Source organism: Andrographis paniculata, unplaced genomic scaffold (genome assembly GCF_009805555.1).
Source record: "Andrographis paniculata isolate CXL003 unplaced genomic scaffold, ASM980555v1 Contig86END, whole genome shotgun sequence".
Lineage (NCBI taxonomy): Eukaryota > Viridiplantae > Streptophyta > Magnoliopsida > Lamiales > Acanthaceae > Andrographis > Andrographis paniculata.
Genome location: NW_026137624.1, coordinates 5,925,914 through 5,948,518, shown reverse-complemented (window position 1 = coordinate 5,948,518; position 22,605 = coordinate 5,925,914). Strand labels below are relative to the sequence as shown.

General features: G+C 35.1%; 6 protein-coding genes across 7 annotated transcripts; 2 read left to right on the top strand and 4 right to left on the bottom strand.

Moving 5' to 3' along the window:
• Window positions 1-86: 86 nt before the first annotated feature.
• Window positions 87-3,510, bottom strand: LOC127242441 (E3 ubiquitin-protein ligase RGLG2-like). The gene is made up of 10 exons (XM_051261984.1): window positions 2,868-3,510; window positions 2,689-2,773; window positions 2,466-2,606; window positions 2,269-2,382; window positions 2,102-2,199; window positions 1,842-2,027; window positions 1,643-1,770; window positions 1,419-1,572; window positions 1,284-1,340; window positions 87-1,203 (listed from the first exon to the last, which is right to left on the bottom strand). The coding sequence occupies exons 1-10, from the start codon at window positions 3,168-3,170 to the stop codon at window positions 1,123-1,125; spliced, it is 1,347 nt and encodes a 448-aa protein (XP_051117941.1). The 5' UTR covers window positions 3,171-3,510; the 3' UTR covers window positions 87-1,122.
• Window positions 219-557, bottom strand: LOC127242069 (uncharacterized). The gene has a single exon (XM_051261400.1). The coding sequence runs from the start codon at window positions 555-557 to the stop codon at window positions 219-221; it is 339 nt and encodes a 112-aa protein (XP_051117357.1).
• A 2,445-nt stretch (window positions 3,511-5,955) lies between the features above and the next one.
• On the top strand, window positions 5,956-11,105 carry LOC127242068 (uncharacterized). Its single transcript, XM_051261399.1, has 14 exons — window positions 5,956-5,967; window positions 6,941-7,087; window positions 7,505-7,609; window positions 7,724-7,807; window positions 7,886-8,001; window positions 8,070-8,171; window positions 8,812-8,925; window positions 9,001-9,057; window positions 9,194-9,260; window positions 9,331-9,384; window positions 9,465-9,539; window positions 9,644-9,679; window positions 9,768-10,587; window positions 10,687-11,105. The coding sequence occupies exons 1-13, from the start codon at window positions 5,956-5,958 to the stop codon at window positions 9,891-9,893; spliced, it is 1,095 nt and encodes a 364-aa protein (XP_051117356.1). The 3' UTR covers window positions 9,894-10,587; window positions 10,687-11,105.
• On the top strand, window positions 10,219-10,848 carry LOC127242067 (uncharacterized). The gene is made up of 2 exons (XM_051261398.1): window positions 10,219-10,587; window positions 10,687-10,848. The coding sequence occupies exons 1-2, from the start codon at window positions 10,219-10,221 to the stop codon at window positions 10,846-10,848; spliced, it is 531 nt and encodes a 176-aa protein (XP_051117355.1).
• Window positions 11,106-13,299: 2,194 nt separating the features above from the next.
• LOC127242442 (serine/threonine-protein kinase STY13-like) lies at window positions 13,300-16,840 on the bottom strand. Its single transcript, XM_051261985.1, has 6 exons — window positions 16,322-16,840; window positions 15,608-15,740; window positions 15,284-15,479; window positions 14,628-14,752; window positions 14,404-14,562; window positions 13,300-14,312 (listed from the first exon to the last, which is right to left on the bottom strand). The coding sequence occupies exons 1-6, from the start codon at window positions 16,450-16,452 to the stop codon at window positions 13,998-14,000; spliced, it is 1,059 nt and encodes a 352-aa protein (XP_051117942.1). The 5' UTR covers window positions 16,453-16,840; the 3' UTR covers window positions 13,300-13,997.
• Window positions 16,841-18,964: 2,124 nt separating this feature from the next.
• LOC127242329 (putative glucose-6-phosphate 1-epimerase) lies at window positions 18,965-22,502 on the bottom strand. 2 transcript variants are annotated; one of them, XM_051261830.1, is made up of 9 exons: window positions 22,362-22,502; window positions 22,025-22,170; window positions 21,484-21,558; window positions 21,047-21,103; window positions 20,810-20,967; window positions 20,578-20,709; window positions 19,786-19,888; window positions 19,560-19,659; window positions 18,965-19,474 (listed from the first exon to the last, which is right to left on the bottom strand). In XM_051261830.1, the coding sequence occupies exons 2-9, from the start codon at window positions 22,100-22,102 to the stop codon at window positions 19,257-19,259; spliced, it is 921 nt and encodes a 306-aa protein (XP_051117787.1). In that variant the 5' UTR covers window positions 22,103-22,170; window positions 22,362-22,502; the 3' UTR covers window positions 18,965-19,256. The 2 variants fall into 2 exon arrangements, with proteins under 2 accessions (XP_051117787.1, XP_051117788.1); XM_051261831.1 differs by having other exon boundaries at window positions 22,025-22,162; window positions 22,362-22,487.
• Window positions 22,503-22,605: the final 103 nt, after the last annotated feature.

Genomic DNA, 22,605 nt, shown 5'->3' with positions numbered 1-22,605 from the left:
GAAGAGAATGATGTATGTTGGTAGATAAATTCACAAGTAGCGGCAGATCCAACCACCCCTTAAGAGTTTAGCTTATAGGGATAAAACCATAATGCTCTTAATTATTCATTCGCAAATGTAAAACACGTACTTCGTACTTCTTAAAAAGCGAAATTGAATAAGCAGAAGTATCCTTGGAAATAGAATGTATGCCTAGAACCCTACATGAAAAGAAAGGTCTAGACATTCTTGACGAAAAGTCTACCATTATCAGCACTCTTAGAATCCGGCATAGTTGGAGTGACACGTAAGAAGAGATAATTCCCCCCAAAAAGCTCTCCGAAATGGGATTGACATTCCTTAAATCTTATGCACAACTTACTCCATGCCATCTTTAGGAAGCTCGGCTTTCTTGTCGATCTGCCTGGAAACTGCTTTATCCTCAACTTCCTCTTCATATGCACTTTTCTGAATCTTGGGGTGGAGTTCCTTAATCCGCTGATGACATGTTCCCGGACATTGTCATCATCGGAACACATCTCCCGCTCCAACCTCTGGTAGGATAGTGGTTTAGCCATTGCTCCAGTGATGGAGAGAAGCTGGGAAAATGAATGCATCCAAGAAAGAAGGATAGGGGCCTGCCTGGCTACTGTTTATATATGCACATCCATTATTTGGAGATCTAAGTGGTTATTAGATCTGTCGATTTATGGACAGGATTGATTGCCTTTACCAGGGCCAGGCTAGGTAGTTGGTTGGTTGGTTGGCTGTCGATTGTCCCATTCGATAAAATAACTTGTTTTTACTCGAAGAAAAAAAATACGAATGAATGAAGTGTAGTTGCTAGCTAGCATTCTAATTGATGACAGAACAGGACAGCCAATGCTTCACAGGAAAAATAAAGGAATGTTTGGCAGGACATTAAAAGAGTCCTGTAATGACTGGTTTGATCTCATTGAAGAAGATGAGATCGAAGTTATGCACCACCCACCCACCCACCCCGCTGGCCGATCATCTCATCAGTAAGTGTAGATCTACCTGCTGAAATTCAATAGAATTCCTACATTGTGTGTATGTACAATGTACATGTGTATTTGTCTCTGTTTTAATGGCTTCGTCTGTACAGGAGATGGATTTGGAGGGTCAGTAGAGCTGTATCTTGGTCTCGATCCGGCTTCGACAGACTGGACATAGGCGAAGATCTTTTCCGCACTCTCTACATGTCTGTCATAAAATGTACACGGACGAGTATCAGCAGATGAATCTCTATACACAGTTATGAACATGTGCAACGAACTCATTACCTGGTGGCCGCAGCCGAAAGCCAAATCCTTCAGATTACAGAGACAAATGGGACAAATCTGCAACAACAGTTTACAATCATGTCAGCTAAGTACCCGAAGGAATATGCATATATATATATGTATGTATATACTTGCCTGTCGCTCGTATACAGATATCAGAGACGAAGGAATTGCATCAGTGTGGACATGGTTTCTGTTTTCGTAATATGAACTGGAGCTGGCAGTCGACAATTTCGGGACACTCCCGGAGAATGGAGGAGGAAGAGCTACCCTCTCTCCTTTCCATCCACTACCCCACCAGAAAATCGTAAATAAACTATTTGACAGATAGCGAAAGCGACAAGGGAAGCGGAGATTACCCGAGCAAGTTAAGCTCTACCGCTGCTTTATATTGCGACGGGATTTCCATCAGTGCAGAAAGCGCAAACTCTGTTTCTTTTCGGGTTTGGCTCGCGTACTTACTCATAATCCGCGTGAAATCGACGAACTGCAGCAACAGGAACGCTTAAGTTACAGAAGTATGTTTTACGGTATCGTATACGGTTAGATGAGACTGACCTGGAAATTATCAAAGCTTCGTGCAGGGATGTTGTCGTCAAATTCCTTCATCGTGTCCCAAGGGCCATCTCCGACCCCGACTAGAACGATGGATAGCGGCAACTTACTAGCTTCGACGATGGCGTCGACTGTCTCCTGCTCTTGCAGGCTCATCTCGCCTAATTCAGTTTCGACACTTCGAGTTACCTAGGTGGATGATGGTAACGATTACTACGATGTAATGAATCGGAATGAGAGAAAACATCGAGTTAAATGCTTACCTGTCCATCGGCGATGATGAGTAAAACATGAAACTGGCCTGCTTTCTGCTCAACAAGAGTCATGGCCATCTCGATTATTGGCGCAAACGACGTTGGTCCTACAGCAAAATGATCAAGAGATGAGTTGAGTTCGATGAATGATACAGGTACGCGCCATAGGTACAAACCTGCGAGTTTTAGGTTGGGGACGAGCTCTCTATATCGATGCAAGACTTCTTCGAATCCGTTACAATGTGCGCCATCGGGGTAGAAACTGAATACGTCTCGATCTTGAGTCGATGCTGCGAAGATTAGGTTAAACGAAGGAAGTCGATTATGATTCGAAGGCGAAATCGATTATAAGTATCAGAAAAAACAGCAGTACCATCTCCGAATCCAAAACAGGGGATGAAATTGTCATCGCCGAAGGCCATCAAGGTTTTACCGATCACCGTAATCGCTTGCTCGTAAGGATTTAAGCCATCCCCGACGTGATGTAAGCTTCGACCGTTGCACGAATTCTTGCCTGAGACAGGACTCGAATTTAGCGATATTCCAACACCTGCATTGTTATGCAAGTATATGTTATAGTAGTCGAGAAAACGAACCGGTCCACTCGTTGCTCTTCGTGAAATCGATCCCTATAATTAGATTTGACGATGCAAGACCGGCGTGCGCGAGCGCCTGACTCACCTACGACAAAAAAAGGTATGAAAGTCGATAGATGTTAGAATATCCATTTATATCCCATCAAATACTAAGCACAAGCATAAGCTTATTAACTTACCTCCTCTAACGAATTGTACTCGTTGGCGATCCTCGAATACCTCTTGTCGAGCTTCTTCTGCGGCGCGACCATTTGAGCATCCGTCATGTCGTATCGTAGAGGTGCATGCGGCGATGGAGTCGGGTCGTCGCATGTAGGAGTATACGATCGATTCGGAGAATAAGGACCCGGCACCGGGTAATTTTGAGCGTATCGGGAAAACGAAGCTTGCTTATGATGAAGATGCCATCCGGCCGGCTTACTCGACTGCACCGCCGGCTCGGAACTTCTCCCGTTCCTTAGGCACGAGATTTTGCTTCCCATCAAGCTCGACGAACGTTAAAAGAATCGATCTTGCCGGAGAACAGACAATTGAGGGGAGCCCTCAAAATGATTAGCAAAAAAATGAATCGAATATTTTTTGAAGTACAAAAAAGAAGGGTGATAAGTAAACGTGTAAAGATTAAAGAAAGACCCAAATTAATAATGAAAAAAAAGTCGTGCTGACAAATTGCATTTCTTGAAATTTAGATAATCACCACGTAGTTGATCATCACCAACAACTCCATTCATATAATTTGTCGAAAGAAAAAGACACGCAACAGATTGCAAATTAGAAAGACCCAAATTGCAAGATTCTATTTTTATTTATTTATTTTTTTGGGGGATTGGGGAAGAGGGACGAACAGTCGAAGAAGTTTCAGAAATCTAAAGAAATAAAAAAGAAGGAATCAAAATTTTAAATTAAATAAAAATAAAAAGATGGGATAAACTATAAAGGGCAAGAAAAAGGGCTGTAGCTTTAATTTTCTTCATTGAAAAAGGGACTTTTTCTTTTAGTTGTTGCGAGCACTCATCAATAACTCGTGAAAAAAATTAAAAAAAGGAATTTCTGGGCTGCAAAAAGAAGAATGGCACACAATATGCTTGATTTAAGATTTTTAATTTGGTGATTGTCTAATTAAGACACTTTGTTAATTAATTCTTAGTTGGTTATATTGTCATAAAGATACGATTGTTGGGCAAGAAGAGAGGTGCAGCAGCACATGCAGTTGCTGTACAGTTGAAGGTATTCGATGAGATGATTAGTATGCTGCTCGTTGAATATGAATCTTAAGAAAAAAAAAAAAAAAAAAATCTCTAAAAATTACAAATAAATAAATAATTGCTAGAGTAAGAGATTGAAGGTGCGTTCTATTTATAAAAATAATACATTTTTTTTAAAAAAAATAAATTAATTAATATATCTTATATATTTATTATTTTTATATTAAATATATAATTTTCTATTGCATAAAAAATATAATTTAAATAATTTCACAATACAAACACAATCTGATTCTCTCTTGAAAGCCCAACTCCAAGAATGGGCCGATGTTGTGGCCCAATGCATAATAAAGCATATGGGTTTGTCCAAAAGATGGCCCATAATCTTCTGCTTATTTTATTCTTCTATCAAAAAAATTTGGACCTAGATTAATATTATAAAGAATATAATATATATATATACAATATATATTACTCAATTCATTAAAAAAAAATTAAAAATTCAATACAACATATTATTATTATTTTTATATTATTTTATATTTCTCGTACCTAACGTACAAAAACAAAACAAACAGACAAACCCTTTATATTCGGAATTACTACAGGTTTAAGAATCTATTTTTATTGGGAACTTAAAAAACACGTATTTTAAATGTAATATATGTTCTGCAGTGCGTTATTTGAACTTTTAATTGATAATTTTTCGCCATATTTATATTTTTCATATACATAATTTCTAATATAACATCTAAATAAATAAGATGGATTAACACATATGTTCAATTCATGGTAATAGAAATTAAATTAGACACTTGAATTATATGAAACAAATACAAACTTTAAATTAAAATAACACAAACCAATTAACTAAAAGTATATTTACTTACCTTTATGATCATTCCTGTTGGCCAATGAGTTTTTCTTTTCTCTTCTTTTTTGTTTATTTGTGTTTAAAGATGTTTATTTTGATCATATTTATAAAGTGAGATAAATATGTGAAGGGTTAGGTTTTGTTGAGATTTTTATGAAATTTGAAATTTATATGGTAGATTTAATTTGGGAAATTGATGTTTGTTATAATAAAGATCAAATATAAAAGAAAATTAATTATATATATAATATAATAATTATCATATGATTATATTATTATTTTGATAATTATACATATATATATAATAATTATCATATGATTATAGTGTTTATTTATGTCGGCCTCACAAAAAGTAAATATTCACTATATCAATGAAGTTGGTATAATCAAAGATAATTTTAAGCACATACTTAAAAATAAAATAAAAGTTTACACCCAATTACATAATCAAACTCTATATGTAAAAGATCTTCGAATTTACAATATATTACAATATCATTATCTTTATATCATAGGTTAATTTAGTCTTTTTATCTTTATTTTTACTTTATCTCGATAACTAAATTATCTTTATTTTTACTTTATCTCGATATAATACTAATATTTCTAAAATTTTATGCAGAAAGCAAATCATATTTATAGATATGTGACGGAGGGAGTAATACATTACATACTTATATATTTATATCTAATTTTGTCATATATATTACACAACACTAATTTAATTTTTAATTTTTACTTTTCAATTTTCTTCATTTTCAACAATGCAAACACCACAAAAAATAAAATAAAATAGTAATAATAATAATAAAATGAAATCTTATTATCATATTTTTCATACAACAGATCGATCGATCTGTCTCTCTCTCTCTACAAAGACAGACAGACAAAAATTTTCGAATCAAGAACCCATCGAATCCAGGTTTCATTTATCTTTCATGTCTTGTTCGGATTAATTAAGTATCAATTATTCATAGGAATTTCCGAAGCCAATGATTTTCGTAACCCTAATTAATATTGTGCATGCAAATTGTAATTTCCTTTTTTTCAAATACGTATTTGATCATTTCAATCAATCAATATGATGCCTTCAGACACTGTCGTGGATTCGAGAATCGAATCTATTTGATTGATTTATTTATTTTAATTTTATTTGCAGTGAAAGTCGAGGTTATTAATTAATTAAAGATGGGCACGCCTGTAAGAAGATCCTCCACTTCAATGTAAGTTCCAAATCTTTTTTAATCTCAAATTATATATTTCATCGGTCCGCCTCTAAGTTCTTTGTCGTCATTATATTTAAGATTAAAAATATATTTTTTTTTTTATATAAATGTTCTTGGTATTATAAGATACTAATAGTATTTTTGCATTTTTTTTTTAATTTATATTACGTTTTGATATAATAATTAATATTCAAATATCTACACGCAAAAAGTAAACGGAACCTTAGAGACGGACGGAGATAGTATATATATATATATAACACCATTTTCTGTACTGATATTGATGTATACATACGTACAAATATATATATATATATATGTGATGACAGCTTGAATGTAAGAAGAACAAATGGGATGATGAGGCTAATAATAATGGCTTTTGTAGCCATTCTCTTCGGTTTCTATTTGGGGGTTTCCTTTCCTGTTATTTCACTCACAAAGGCAGGTTATATATATATTGTTCAATTTCTTACATCTTTATCAATTCTCGAAATATATATATATATATTCTAGTCGCAATACAAGTGAATTCAAATTTCCTGCAAAATTAATCTCATTTTAAATCAATGTCGATTAAATTTAACCTTGTTAGTACAATTTTGACGAATTTTGCTGATGTGGCTGTTATGAAAACCTATGTGACATAAAACATATTCGTATATTTTAAGAATACAGTCGTATTGTTCATTACACCTGACATATCAACGTACAACTTGTAATGAGCAACATAACTGCATTCCTAAGATGCACGGGCATTTATTTCATACTATATAGGCTCTTATAACGGCCGCGCTAAAATATTTTGAATTTGTGCAAACTCATTTAAAATGAGACCAATTTTGTATGAATATATATATATAATGCGGAAACTAAAATTATATTCTCTTACAATTTGGTTTGCAAGAAGATTTATAAGAACACTTATGTTGCCAATGTGAATTCTCTAGGTTAATTTTCCTTCGAGCGTATTTTCGCCGATAGATCTTACTTATGTCGAGGAAAAATACTCGACTCTCCCGACTCAAGCATTATTGAACTTGTGGTTCTCCTTGAAAACTCATAGAGGCACTTTGCTAAATTTCAACAAAGCTAAGGTAAACATTTTCTCCCAATAAAAATGTTTATGTTGATTTTAAAATTTTTGACACTATCCATCGGCATTTATTACTTCCTCTGTCCTAATTCAAAGTATCATTTTTACCATTTTCGTTTATCCCACTTCAAAGTATTATTTTTACCATTTTCGTCTGTCGCATTTCAAAGTATTCATTTTTTATTTTAGAAAAAGTAATCTTACACTAATACCAAAATATCATTAATTTTTACTTAAATTACAAACGTACTATTACACATACAATTACTTTCTACCTAAAGTCAAAGGGTAAAAATGTCAAAAACTTTTTTCACACTTTCACTAATTAATAATAAAAAAAAGAATAGCATCGCATACTCAATTTTTTTTACTACCTCTCAAGCTCTAGAACATTACTTTTTTATCTGGTCGTAAAAAGGTTTGGATCCCGACTAATCCTCGGGGAGCTGAAAGGCTTCCGCCGGGCATAATCGCAGCCGAGTCCGATATGTACATTAGGAGAAGATGGGGTCATCCCAAGGAGGTATGCATTTCGACATTTCAAAGTTTTTTTTCGTATCTTGGCTAGTGTCTTAACTCTTACATCTTGTAACCTTTTTAAGGTTTCATATTACCATAGTGTGTCGAAACTTTGCAGGATGTAGCGAGGAAACCGCGATATCTTGTTACATTTACGGTTGGCTACGATCAGAAGAACAACATCGATGCTGCAGTAAAAAAGGTAACTAACATTTTCCATGCTTGGTTAGTATTATGTACATATATATATGTTTTTGGTGATTTTTGTGGCGATTTATAGTTCTCGGAGAATTTTACAATCTTGTTGTTTCACTACGATGGTCGGACGAGCGAATGGGACGAATTCGAGTGGTCGAAACAAGCGATCCATGTGAGCGCTCGGAAGCAAACCAAATGGTAACTATGATAGATTGTTGTCCAAATGTTTCAATGTAATGAGGCGTAAACCCTCTCGACTTTTGTAGGTGGTACGCTAAGCGATTTCTACACCCGGACATTGTGGCGCCGTACGATTATATATTCATTTGGGATGAAGATTTGGGAGTCGAGAACTTCGATCCAGAGGAGTGAGTCCGAAAACATCTGATATATATATATATATTACATACAGTGTTGTTTTGTCATGTGATATTAAAGGTGGCAAAAATAGGTGCATCCGAAAATTCGAACCCGACACGAAAAAGTCGTATTTGGACCTAAAAAATAGGCTCGAAAGTTTTTCGGGCCATGCCCAATAGGGCACAACGAGAAACCGGGCCGTGCTCGGACCTTGGATGGTTGGGCCATGCCTGGCCCCGCCTGTTTAATAGAATAAATAAATTTTCAAATATATACTTTTATAAATATATTTATTTAAATAAATATATAGAAAAAATAAAAGAGTAGTATAATAGTTAGTTTTTGTGTTGTTAGTTGTATGTCATGTGTTCAATTTTCATTTCTATCTTTAATATTTGAATTTAATTGTTTTCCGACATCAAACCGGGCCGGGCCTGTCCAAGTATGGGTAAAAACGGATCGAGACGGGCCGGCCCGAAATTGCCACATCTATATGATATGTGTTGTATGGACTATTGTCATATACCGACAATTTTTACTGTGCATTGTATCACATTTTATCTGTATATATATTACTATATGTTGTCAATAAAGTGTTGATTTAGTATCCTAACAGCCGTTATATATATCGTATCGATTGTTCATCAGATACATAAAGCTGGTAAGAAAGCACGGCTTGGAGATATCGCAGCCCGGATTATCGCCGTACGGAGGGATGACATGGCAGATGACGAGCAGGCGAGAAGACAGCGAAGTTCACAAGTACGACAAAAAAGATCGAAAATGTTCGATGCTTGTGCAGCTGTAGTAATGGCGTTTTTTCGAACTTTTTGGCAGGAACACCGAGGAAAGGCCTGGATGGTGCACGGACCCTCGTCTCCCGCCCTGTGCAGCGTGAGTAGACAATATCCGAGAATGTATTAACAAATGTCGTTCGTTCCATTACATGATGTTCATGTGCTCATTCGAAATGTCCTGATAAATGAATGTCTTACCTAAAAGTTTAAGCTGTAAGACTCTGACAATGCAGGTTCGTCGAGATCATGGCGCCGGTATTCTCTCGTAAAGCGTGGCGATGTGTGTGGCATATGATCCAGGTACAATTCGACTCGAGAAATTCAGACAAGATCGGATCGAGGACTTAAAAGGTGTTGGTTATTGATGCAGAATGACTTGATCCATGGATGGGGCCTCGACTTTGCTCTTCGAACATGCGTCGAGGTTAGTAGCCGTTAGAATGCTTGTTGTAAGAAAAATGTTGCAGTCTTCGTCGATATTTTGATATGATGTTTTGAATTCAGCCGGCGCATGAGAAAATTGGCGTCGTCGATTCTCAATGGATAGTTCATCAAACAGTGCCTTCTTTAGGGAATCAGGTATTATAATTTACGTGTGCATGAATGCCTAAAGATCAGATATTTGATAGTAATTTGGGATTTTTGAGTGTTCATCTTCTTCAATGATTCTTTCTTCTTCACAGGGTCAGGCATCTGATGGCAGACCTCCATGGCAGGGGGTAAGAACTGAGAATCGTTTTTATGGTTTTTATTAATTGCATTGATTCTGTCTGAATGAATAATGGAAAGAGTTGTCTGTATTGTTAGGTAAGGGAGAGGTGTATCAGTGAATGGTCAATGTTTTCAAAGCGCTTGGCCATGGCGGAGAAATCATACTTCCAGGGAATGGATATTCAGCTCCCTAATTCCACTTCTGCTGCCGGAAAATCTTGATGTTTATTCGTTCACCGCTTTAGTTTCTGCTAATCTGTTCTAATTTTTGCCTCCATTTTTGGAGTTTGTTGAATTAGGGTTTACTGGAATCTGGATTTGGGAATTTTGTTAGATGAAGAAGATGAAGGAGGAGGGTTCTGTGTTTGGGGATGGGGATGGGGTGGATTTAATATTTTTCGAAGATTGGGGACGAAATTGTAATATTCAAGATATTCCCCCTGCAGCGCTTTGAAATATAATACTTTTTGGATCTTCACTTTACCGCTCTTAACAATTCCCAATTTTCCGTGAAATCAAATTTTCCGTCGCGGAGCTGAATGTAGTTATGGCGGCTCACGAAGATCCCGACGACTGGGAATTGGTAAACGACGACGGATTTGTGTACAAGCGCAAGAAGCGGCCGCGTCTCGACCCTACCGCGATTTTGTCCGCCGTCCAACCGCCGCCGGATCCCGCCGCGGAGAGGAGGCGCCGTCGTGAACGGAAAAGGAATGCTCTGGTGAAGCTGAGGGATAAGTATGTGGAAGAGATTAGCCGGTGGGAGATTTTGTCGAATACGTTGAAGGAACTGGAGGAAAGCGCTGGAACGAAATCCATGGAGCGGCAGGAACTGGTTTGCCCTACGTCCAGCTCGAAACAACATTCCGACTCAGATTCGTCCCTCCGGAGAACCGTTGATGAGCTCCTCGCTCAGGTAGGAGCTCGAATCATGCTACAAATATCTTCAATTTTTTTCGTATCAATTTTCTTTTGTGAAATTGGGGGTTCTTCAATTTGTGCTTGGAATTTGTAGATTGAAGCTCAGGAGGCTGTGATTAGGAGTATCACGAATTTATGCGATGTAGCTGAAGCGTTGTGCAGTGCTCAAGAGGATCGACTGAAGCAGCAGCTGACTGACTTGCCAATTTTCGATCCATCGCCACAAGACCTCATGGCTGCATTAGGTGAACAATAAATAGCATTACGATGAGTGAAGTTTGTGCATTTTGTTTCCTGTATCCAATTGTAGCAAAAATTTGTTCTTCGATCATTTTTATTTATTGAGTTATTTAACTGTTAGATGTAGGAACTAGGATCTGACATAGCCATTGATGATGGAATAGATCCACGAGTAAGAATGTATAATATCTTGACCAGTTTAGCAGTGATGGGTGGTTTCTTCATCTTTTTACATTACGACGGCTATATATTTTTGCATCTGTTTTGTGTTAACCTGGCCAGCCTATGCAGGCAAATCTGCAGAGTTAGATTGTGTTCGAAAGCTGGTTCTATCGTAGATGAGTTATTGCAGAGGAATGATGGTAACTGGTAACATTTATCGACATCTCTTATTTCTAGGATTGTTGAATCTGTTCCGAACTTAATAGTATCTGGGATTGTATGCTCTTTGCTTAATGGAAGCTGGACATCATGTTGAGGGTCTTATTAATTAGAATGATTTTCCATAGATGGTTAAAGTTCAATGAGAATTTGCAATTCTTGTTTATGTATAACCTATCTTCAATCATCTCTGTGTGTTCTTGGAACTGGACTGAAAATTCTTGATTTAGTGTATGCTGCTGCTACTTGTTGCAAAATTATGGTTCTAAAGCGCCCTTTTTCAGTTATTTAGGGTGTGCTTGATTTGTATCTTGTGTTTAAATATTGGTTGGATCTGATAATATGAAAGGAATAACTTATATTTATGGAGAATAGAGGCTTGTTAAGATGTACAAAGAGCATCTTTATCAATACTAAATTTGTCATTATTCATTTAATATTACCATAAGATGATGCACACACAGTGTGTATTCTATAATGAATGTTGTGTATTATATTTCACAGTTTTATTAGCAGATTGTTAATAACAATAATATAGATTAACACGATAACCATATTAATTTGTGCAGTAATTATGCATTCACCGGACAAGTAATGAAATGGCCATTGGATTTTGATGGATTTACTCGTAAATAGCTATTAAATGAATATTATATAACATTTTGGAAAGAAGATGGATCTTTGCTTGAGTTATTGGAGAAGTGTGCCAAATATTAAGAGTATTGAATGTAATAAATTTATTGAAGTATGCTAAAGAGTTGATAAAAATTTCTTATTTTCTCTCATAAACTATCACATTAAAAAAGTTATGAAGTATGCACACCCATAGTCACAATAGAGAATATAGAATAGCACAGGTGAATGTGTTCACCAGTGATGGGCGGAGCACCCGGGATCCAAACACCACCTGCAGCATGAAATCATGAATCTTAATTGTTAAGGATGAACATCTAAGTGGAGTTGAGGTCCATGGGCCTCTCAGTACTCCAAAGATGATCGCTCTAAGGATATGTCACAGCTGCAATTCTCATGTTAGAATGAGGACAGGGAAGATAACAACTGCTGGTAGCTGTTGAAGGAAGGAAAACCTGCATGATCAAGCAGTATTGTGATCTGTAAGTATATATATATATGTATATATATATCAATAATAAAACTGACCACTCTGCTTGTTATTTATTCGTTTGTTTGTTTGCGCTTTGACAGTTCAACCAACACACACTTCTTTTGTGTTCCTGAGGAACGATCACCTTCTCTGAATTTGTTCCAGGAACAATCAGGGGCTAGAAATGCATTTTTTTGCTTATTTGAAGAGAAAGGGGGGAGCTTTATCAGCATTTTGTATATACAGATGAAGACACAAAACTAAATGAAAACCTGGGATTTTGATGAGACAAGAAATGATGAAGTCCAACGGTATGCATTTTAGCACAAATCTCTTTCCGCTTGTTACTAAGCTTGTTTAGCTGTTATTAATGTTGGGTTTCGGTTGCCATAGATTAGCTTTATTTTGTGTGCCATCACTCAAGTATGCCGGTTTTGTGACAAATTTATGGTTTCTTGCTTTCTTTGTTTCTTTGTTATCTCTTCTGATATGGGTTTACCTTTCTTGAATTCATTTATGCTTTCATTAGTCCTTGTGTATACACAATATGTTATTAGTATCAGATTTCATAACTGTTCATTTATCTGCCTTTGAAATGAAATAATTCAGGAATCTTCTGTAGATTTGTTTTGAAATGCTGCCTCTGTAGTTCACTGATAACAAACTAATGTCCTCTTCAGGTATTCCGATCAACCAAGTCCTTAAGAAGAAGTAAGCATAAATCGCGCTCTTGGTTTGTACAGGAGGAAGAAAACAAAGCCTACAACACTTCAATTGAAGGTAAAAAATAAAATTTCTTGGCTTCTCAATGCTAATGTTTGTTTTCTATGAAAGTAATCAATTTGTGTATTCTTGAAAATGGCTTCTTATATGTGATCAAGTCCGTACAAGACAAAGTATATTGAAGAAGGAAAATGGTTTTTCTTGCAGTTGCATTTGAATGCAATAAGATCCATCATTTGGAATTGGCAATTACAGTGCTCATTAGGGCTAAATAGTACTCTCTCCGTCCGTCCAAACATGGTGCAACATTTATTTTTGGTATGAGAATTTAGATGGAGAGTATTAAATAGGATAATTTGAAAATTAAATGATACGATGAGAGAAAAAAAGTGTATATATTTGAGTATGATGATATAAATTGTGAAGTAGATATTAAATATATTTAATTATTTTCTATTTTAGAAACGTTAGAAAATGTCTGAGACAGACAAAAACTGATGAAGTACATAATAGCTAGGGCATTTGAGACTGATGAAGTACATAATAGCTAGGGCATTTGAGACTGATGAAGTACATAATAGCTCGTATATTAATTAGTCCTAATCAGCACTTTAACTCCCGAATGCTACCATTAGCATAGCATTGAAAAACGAAATGATTTTCTTGCAATTACATCTGAATGTATGTATGAAAGAAGAATAAACAAACAAAGGTGTTTTGTCATCTGTTATTATTACAAAGTTGCATAATATTATTATTATTATTCATATTTGGAGTATAATAGGCTTTTGGATGAACCTTATTTTACAGCTAAAATACCATCACAGCAGCCCTAACTCCATAACCTTGAAACCCTCTTTGTTTTGAATCAGGTCAAAAAGGAAGACAAGAAATGAAAATTTTATAGATACATACATACATATACACATATGTATGTATCTATGTGTACCTTTGGATTAATAGCACTGTTTAAAGCAGAAGAAAAGGCCTCTCGGTTTGTTCTCCATCGACGTTTTCGGAGTGCCGCAGCCATCGCCTCTCTTCGCCATTAAAGAACTCATCCCGGGAGACTCTTGCAGAAAAACCGCGTTCTCGGACATGAAAATCCGGGGCGGCACAACAGGTTCCGCGGGCGATATTTTCGACAGGTAATCAAGGAGCATCTGTATTATCCGGCTGAAATTGGGGCGAGCGTCGGGATCCTCTTGCCAACACGAAGTGACGACTACGGACAAATCCTCCGGAAGATTCTCCGCGCTCGGCCGGACATTCTGAGACCCACAAGAAATTTTACAAATTGCGGAATTACATCAACCCGACGGGATTTTCAAACGAGCCGAGGTAGAGGGTGTGAGGATTTACTTTGAAGGCGGCAGCGTAGGCTGCCTGAAGATTCGACATGCCTTCGAACGGTAACTTATTGTGTATCAGCTCCCACAGCACGATCGCGAAACTGTAAGCGTCGACCTTATGGTTATAATGCTTTTTCTCTCCGTGTCGCAGCGTGACGGTGCTGTAGAGCTGCGGAATGATACAATCGTTACGGAAATCGATATGAAACGATCGGATAAAGATAGAATTTTTACCTCGGGCGCCATCCAACGATAAGTGCCGGTCTCGGCTGTCATCATCTCCGTCAGCGACTCTTCTCTTGCTAAACCGAAATCGGCGAGCTTAACGGTTTTGTGATCAGATGTCAGCAGCAAGTTTTCTGTCGAGAGAATAAACGACGAAGAATAATACATTGGAACAATAGTTTGTCATTCGATCGCAGCAAGTAATCGAAATCCTACGTAAAGACAAGAACGGATATCGCTCGACTCCAACAACGTTGTTTTTAAGAAGACATACGACGAATACATTATGTTGTTCGTAGGGTTATTCACAAACATTAAGAGTGTGTCCGTTCATCGTAAAAACGGATACATGAAAAATATTACCTGAAAAATACAATATATATACACATTAATTAACGTCGTTATTCTTTATAATACCTTTATAATTCAAAGTCTATAATAATAAAAGAACCTAAAACAATAAACACAAACTAAACAAACTCTTAACACTTTTTGTCATCGGTAATTTTTTTAAAAAATGCATATAAAATTCTATAATCTATACAAAACATCCCATTCTGCGTCTATTTATATTTTATCAAATACTTGCTTTTTATTCAATGTTTCACTGAACCTCAAACTTTTTCCAAAACTCCGAAACACTTTAAAAGAACCTAAATTCTTACCAGGTTTAAGGTCCCGATGTATGATTCCATGCGAGTGCAAACATTCCATGGCGCGGGCGACATCAAGAGCAAATTGAATCGCAATGTGCGTATCGAGGCACCTCGGCCGCAAATTCAGCAAGTATTTCCTCAATGTGCCGCCGAGTAGAAGCTCGGTTACTATGACCATAACCGGTTCCTTGCAAGCTCCGATAAACTGCAAAAAAAAAGAAGAAAAATTGAAAACAAGACTCCCTCAAGCTCCAATACATCCTCCTTAAGCACCATAACTCTCCATGTAATATTACTACAAAGCAAACATTCGAAAAAAACACAATCCCAAACCTTAACTAGGTTCTTGTGTTGAACTCTTGACAACATTTCGACTTCTCTCCCGAATCGCGCATCCCTCTTGGCAATCTCTTCGGGTGCTTCTCCTTTGTGAACAATCTTGATTGCAACATTCTGGTTTTTGTATCTGAAAATTTTGTCTATTAATATCTCAAAGTTTAGGGCAATCTTTGCATAAGAACATCATCAAATTAATTAATTCAATTGAACAACAAAAACTTAGGTCCAATCCCAAAACTTAAATCTCCCTTAACAAAAACACTTTTGAATGTTCCATAATAACTTTTTTTTCTTTGAAATCATCTTATCAAATAATTATTTTATCTCACAAAACATCTTATCAAAATAATCGAGCCTTTTATTATTCTCAAAATTTTCCAAAAATTTTCCAAAACTCTGTAAAGTGTATGAGTAGCTTGAGTTTAAATCAAAATCTCTTGCCATATATATTATTCATTCAAGATCACATCAACTTACTATTTAAACTCAAATAAAAAACTAAAACTTGAACTCAAACCAAACAAACATTACCAAGAATTTTTTTACAGTAACAATTTCAAAAGTTTTAGCACTATTCACTTGACAACAACATTAACTTTGTAAAAAAAAAACAAACAAACATCATACCAAATAATGATTTCTTCTATCAAAACATTATCAAATCTCCAAAAATTCTAAACAGAAATCACAAACCAAATCACAACTTACTTCCCCTCATACACTTTGGCATGAGCTCCTTCTCCAATCTTTGGACCAACAAAAAGAAGCTTGGGATCAATCAGCCATTTGGGGTCCAAATTAAACCCTGATCTTGAATCAAATCCATTCCCAGATTCCATTTTTCTTTTTCTTTCTTTCTTTCTTTCACTCACCACAAATTTATTGTGCTGAAAGTTGAAACAGATCAAATTGGGTTTTATGAGTTGGGTTGTTTGGACATTCTGAGTAAATCCCAGATCAAGAAATGCCCTCGTGAAATACGCCCATCATCATCCCCTAAAATAACAAATAAAAATCAAAATGGATAGATTGAGATGTTTGTCACTTGCCGCTGCCATTACTAATCCAAAAAAAAGATACAACTCAATCCACACACAATACACCTAAATCGACTTGAAACACACTTCTATTTCCAAGGCCACCCCACCCCCCACATGGTTTTTTCTTTCTTTTTTTTTTTTTAATAAAAATGAAAATATATATAATCCCACCCCAGAAACCCGTATTGGAAACTAATAAAAAAGGAATTGGAGAGAACAGAACACAATAGAACAGTAGAAAAAGAAGAAGAAGTGGTATAAGATAATTATTTCTATTTATATTTATATATATATAAGTAAGGGTTTGGCTCACCGCATCGGTCTTCGTCGTCTATTGGATGATCTATCTTTCTGTTCTGTCTATCTGCAGAGGCAATAAATAGTAATAAGACCACCGCTGAATTAATTGGAATTGAATTAGGTCTTGTGTTTTGGGGTTGGGTATTTATTTTATTTAGATTTTCAAATATTAAACGTTTTTGTTTACATAATAATTTTGAAATTTAAAAATTATTTAATTTTTAGAAATATTATATTAAATCTTACAAAAGTATTATTTTTTATTTTAAAAAAAAAATTAAAATTCTTATTTAAAAAGAGCCTAATATTTTATACCTATCTAGTATAATAATGCATGTGTACTTTTCTTCTAAAATGTTTTGCAATATAATTAAATTATATTTATGATATGTATTAATAAATAAGATGTAATATTTTGCAATATCCACAGTAGTTTTCATATCCAAAAATTTGGGAACAATGAGTAGTACAAATTACATTTTTTTTTGTGCTACATTGCGTCGTGATTCTTTACATACTTAGGTTGAGTTTGAATGGGCATTTCATGAGCATTTTTATAGTCTCTTGTCGAAATTACAAAACAGATTCGATATATATAGGCATTACAAAACTTACTAAATCTAAAACTGAATATCTAAAATATCTCAACAATAATTTATGATAATTTTGATTTGTAAATACTACTCTCTCCGTCCATAACAAAGTATCCATTTTTCCATTTTAATATGTCATATAACAAAGTAATTTCTTTTTTTATAACTATACTATATATCAAGCATTACAAATACCCTTACAACTAACAATATATTACACAAATGTCATTACCTTTATATCACACGTACTAACAAGGTTATTTTACTCATTTCTATTTTATTGCTACTATATCCCAATATAATACTAATATTTCTAAAATTACTTGCAAAAAACAAATGGATACATAAAAATATTGATGTCAATAAATATAAATACGAGGTTACTTGTAATGTATAGTGGAGTTCATGCGTATTAAAAAAAATAGATATTATGTTTGGATAATAAAATGTCACAAAATATATATTTATGAAGTGAATGAATGGATTAAAAAATTAAATATTAACATATGTTTAAAAAAAATAAAAAGTTAATTAATAAAAAATTTTCTCTATTCTTTATTTATTTAGTTTTTTATTACTATTATTTTACTGCAAAAATGTACGCTCGTTTGTTTAATTTTGATTTTAAATATATTTTTAAATCGAATAATTATATATATATATATAATATGACACGTCAAAAAATTCATAAAAGAATATAAAAGGAAGCGTAAGGGCAGACAGTGGAGTAGGGTTGGGTGGGATGGATGAGAAAATGGATTCGATCTTGATGCCATGTTATATATTCTTTTTATAAAATAAATATTACTTTTTTAAATATATATACATATATAGAATTTTGCTTTAAATTTTATTTTAATAGAATTTTAATATTATATTTTATATAAAAATATATATATAATTAAAATCAACTCCCAATCATATTCATAACATCAACCAGCAACGGATTTTATAATTACTAGTAAGGATGGCAAAAATACACACCGTTGAGCCTCAAAAAATAAGTTTGAAAATTTTATCGTCCGGCACACTAATAAACCGGATTATGCCGAACTCATGAAGGTCCGTGCCTGGCCTGGCTCTATTTTTAATATTAATATTTAAATTTTAATAAATTTATATATATATATTAATTTTTAAAATAAAAACAAAAATTACAATATAATTTGGCGGTTAAGGGCTTAGCAGCCTTGCGTATATTTTGTTCTCGATTTCAAACCGAGTCATGCACGGGCCGGCCTTTTTCAAGCCCGGTTTGCAACTGGACCGGGCTGGCCCAACACAGAAAAACCGAGCCAGCCCGGATACCCCTAATTACTAACTAAAGTGAGAGATCCGAAGGATAGTAGAAAATTACCCAAAATTTTAAATCAGATCACAACAGAATGTGTTCTTTTAATTAAAAGAGCACTTCAATCTCCCAAAATATCATATTCAAATTAAAAACACAATATCAATCGATTCAATCTCCACCGTTCAAAATATAGAACCCAACATCGCTACACTTTTGCAAAAAGCTCATACTAGTTTAAAATTCCAAGTGCACCACAAAATTCCTCAAACTTTTATGAAGATGAACAAAGTCGATGCATAGCAGTGTAAGTAGTAAAGAAATCAACACATACAAAAGCATACAGGCAGCACAGTGGTAAGAATTCAGACAGAGATAATGATAAAGTAAACTTATCGAAGGTCCGACGGCGCAGCCAATCAGTGGAAGCCGAAAACAACCTTCCGAGGATCAAGTTGTCCGCTGCAATAACTCGAGAAGACAGCTGACAGCTCCTGACGGCCCCTCCACTCTTCGAGAGGTTTTAGGACAATCGGGATTTCGAGAGCTGCAGAGTCGACACGCAGCATTGATTTGTAATCTTCGTCGCCTAAGTCGGAAACCGCCTTCGCCCCTTTCTCCCAAGGGTTCCATACAGCTGCAGGTAGTTTAGTTGGGAAAAAAAGTGATGCGTATAATCGGATCGTGCTGTTAAAAAGTTTAAATCGGGAGATAGGAAGCACCTGCGTCGGGCATGCCGTCTTTGCGAAGTTCGAAGGTTCTCTTCTTCTCGTGGTCGATTATGGCTATCTTTGTAGGTGTGCTTAAGTATACCCTGTCGATCTGTTGTGGGAATTTTATGAAATGTATAATCTTTTTTGCGGGCCAAACAAAATAATAATATGGCGAGAAATGCAAAGCAGCTTGCCAGGAGAAATGAAAATGTGCAATGGTGAAAACATTTATTACCTCCCCATCGAAAGTAATTGCATCGGCCTGTTCGGTGTACCTTTCTCTTTGCATCAAATTATCAAAGTAATCGAGTGTCTCTAATCCTTCAACACGCACTTCACTGCAAACAGCACGATACGTAACCCATCGAACTAAGTTAAAGGATCCACAAGATTTATGATTAGGGGTGACTATTTGGTTATATAGTTCGATTTTGCCAAATCCAAACCAATTCGAAAATTCGAAATTTTTTAAAAAAAAATTGATAAGTTTATTAATAAATAAATTATATCCAACAAATGAAAAACAAATACATGATAAAATTATCTAACATTTAATAGGGTTTAGGGTACAAATAAGAATCCAAATCCCAAATAAGAACCCATAAAAGAACCTAAATACTTAAAAATAAATACTACAAGAAATCCCAAATAAGAACCCATAAAGCACACAATATGTACAAATTTTCAATATATTATGAGCATTTTAATATAATTCAGATTTGTTTAAATTTGCACTATACCGATCCATAACTTAAAAGAAAATTTCAATCAGATCCAATCCAAAAGATCCTAACCACATTTAAAATTTCAGTTTTATTCATATTGGATATTCAACATTAAGATATTTTGCTCATCCCTAGAAGCAATCATAGGTTTATATAATTGATATGAATGCAAATCTTCATTAGTGCACAACATACATAAAATGGACAATTTAGATGGTGTTCCTATATGTCGGAAATTTGTACTCAACTCAAGCAAAAATAGGGAAATATTCCGCAAGAACTAGTGAAGAGATGAGGCAAACCTGATATCCGATACGGAAAGGTAATTGCACAAAGCAAATGTGAATGAAAAGGCCTTGTTATCAGTGTTCCGCACACGAGGAATCAGGGTAAGCTTGCCAGCACTCAGAGAAACACGTAAGCGCAACTCAAACCTGCAAATCGAATCAAGATTCAAATGGAAACACTCATATTAATCTACAAATATCAATTTAACTTTTTGACTCAATGGTATTTCATCCTTTGCGACCTCACCTATGTGGCCACGTCTTCAGATCTTCATCTGTGGATTTCAGTATAAGATCCACCCCTGATTGATTGTTAATGGGAGGTAATGGCGAAGGGGAGTCATCCACCGACCATAACCTGTTCCTTGCAAATCCGTGCTGCTCCAATGTACCAAAATGGGAGAACTACACGTGCAAGCGAAAGATAATGCATTCAACCGACGTTTTAGACAAAAAGAATTTGGTAATCAAGCTGGTGACTGACCTGTGGAAAGCAGACTGGTATGCCGCCCCTGATGGATTTCGGTGGCTTGAATATAGCCTGATGAACATCACATTCACACTTCTCATGGACAGATGATGCTATCAAATGCCACAACACAAACAGATATTCAAACAACTATTGCACATTCAAAAAACATACAGCAGCCAAGCCAACATTTCCAATCACGAAGATGCATTCCTTCAAAACTATAAACAAAAGGCTAATTGCTAACTGTTAGAGCATTGATCGGAAGCCTGTTTCTAGTGCAGCAATTTTCACTCAACAAAATTTCAACCTATCAATTCTTGAAAGCTTTAAGAAATCAACCTAAGAATCATCTTTAAGTTGTATTCCCGATTATCTTCTCTCCACTGATCTAGCAAAGTTTTCATTTCCAATATATACAAATTAGGCCAAACATGAATTTGTCAGTTCACCTTAGTGCTCATAAAGAGCATCTCCTGTCTTTTCTCATTTTTCCAAGAGACCACCTGTCCACCATGTAAAAGCACCTGCATATTCAGCAGATTCTTGAGTTGATTAATTCCAATCCCTAACCATTCAAAAAATTCAATCACAAGAGCTCTAAACTGTTTATTAGCCAATACAATATCCAATTGTTCCATTCAGGGTTACATAATTCGCATATTAAGGCTATGCTTACATAAACATTTTTTAAACTTTTAGTACTATTCATCATCAATAAAATTTTTCAATAAATATCACATCATATACCGTTTTACTCACAAAAGTCGTATCAAATACAAACTTTTTACCATTCCTAAAATTTTCCAAAAGTCTAAGTTATTGATGAAGTCAACTTGTTTAGCATTCAATTTCCTCAACAATAAGATTCTAAGTGTAATCGAAGCTTCCATGATCTGAAAACCACAAGAATCACCAACTAATTTGTAACCGTAGAACAATACTGAGAAAAATAAATAATCGCCATAAAGAAAAAGGGGAAATACCACGAACCTCGACGGTCGAACCAGTCGGCTCCGACAATATAATTCGAGGCGATCCGTTAACCTCCTGGATCGTATTAGACGACATCGCCTTTATCCTCGATTTCTCCCTCGAATCACTCACAATCAGCCGCAACTGTGCTTTATTCTACTCCGCTTCGCACAAATGTACAACAGAGAAACCAAAATGAAGCAGAAACGAGAAAAATTAGACATCAATTACTGCAACTGAAAACGAAAACACTAGATTTCATGCCTGAACCCCCAAATTAACCAATCCAAAACATAACACAGCCGAATCATTCAAGGAAACGATTGAATAATCACAAATCAGAAACAAATCGTACTTTTGGCGTGCAAAAGAATCGATGATCCTATGATCACTTCCTCCTATTAAGGTATCAATCGCCTTCGAGTTTGAAGAACAGGCCACCACCTTCAAGCTCATGAAAATCCATTTTCTTTTAATAAATATATATATGTCACAATTTATTTATTTAATTATTATTATTAAATATAAACACAATTTTTTATTAATTTATTTTTTCTCATTGGATTCCAGCTTTTTTAAATATTAAAAATATATATATA

Excerpts from the sequence above, each read along its gene's own strand:
- LOC127242069 (XM_051261400.1), bottom strand. The coding sequence starts at position 557 with ATGGCTAAACCACTATCCTACCAGAGGTTGGAGCGGGAGATGTGTTCC.
- LOC127242441 (XM_051261984.1), bottom strand. The coding sequence starts at position 3,170 with ATGGGAAGCAAAATCTCGTGCCTAAGGAACGGGAGAAGTTCCGAGCCG. Across the intron at positions 1,771-1,841 it reads GAAGCTTTGATAATTTCCAG|TTCGTCGATTTCACGCGGAT; the intron begins GTCAGTCTCATC and ends CTGTTGCTGCAG. Across the intron at positions 1,341-1,418 it reads TATCTGTATACGAGCGACAG|ATTTGTCCCATTTGTCTCTG; the intron begins GCAAGTATATAC and ends CTGTTGTTGCAG.
- LOC127242068 (XM_051261399.1), top strand. Across the intron at positions 7,808-7,885 it reads TCGATGCTGCAGTAAAAAAG|TTCTCGGAGAATTTTACAAT; the intron begins GTAACTAACATT and ends GGCGATTTATAG. Across the intron at positions 9,680-9,767 it reads GCAGACCTCCATGGCAGGGG|GTAAGGGAGAGGTGTATCAG; the intron begins GTAAGAACTGAG and ends CTGTATTGTTAG.
- LOC127242067 (XM_051261398.1), top strand. The coding sequence starts at position 10,219 with ATGGCGGCTCACGAAGATCCCGACGACTGGGAATTGGTAAACGACGAC. Across the intron at positions 10,588-10,686 it reads TTGATGAGCTCCTCGCTCAG|ATTGAAGCTCAGGAGGCTGT; the intron begins GTAGGAGCTCGA and ends TGGAATTTGTAG.
- LOC127242442 (XM_051261985.1), bottom strand. The coding sequence starts at position 16,452 with ATGGAATCTGGGAATGGATTTGATTCAAGATCAGGGTTTAATTTGGAC. Across the intron at positions 15,741-16,321 it reads GCCAAAGTGTATGAGGGGAA|ATACAAAAACCAGAATGTTG; the intron begins GTAAGTTGTGAT and ends CAAAATTTTCAG. Across the intron at positions 14,313-14,403 it reads CCTACGCTGCCGCCTTCAAA|AATGTCCGGCCGAGCGCGGA; the intron begins GTAAATCCTCAC and ends TGTGGGTCTCAG.
- LOC127242329 (XM_051261830.1), bottom strand. The coding sequence starts at position 22,102 with ATGTCGTCTAATACGATCCAGGAGGTTAACGGATCGCCTCGAATTATA. Across the intron at positions 21,559-22,024 it reads CGACTGGTTCGACCGTCGAG|GTGCTTTTACATGGTGGACA; the intron begins GTTCGTGGTATT and ends CTGAATATGCAG. Across the intron at positions 19,889-20,577 it reads CTTTCCGTATCGGATATCAG|TGAAGTGCGTGTTGAAGGAT; the intron begins GTTTGCCTCATC and ends TGCTGTTTGCAG.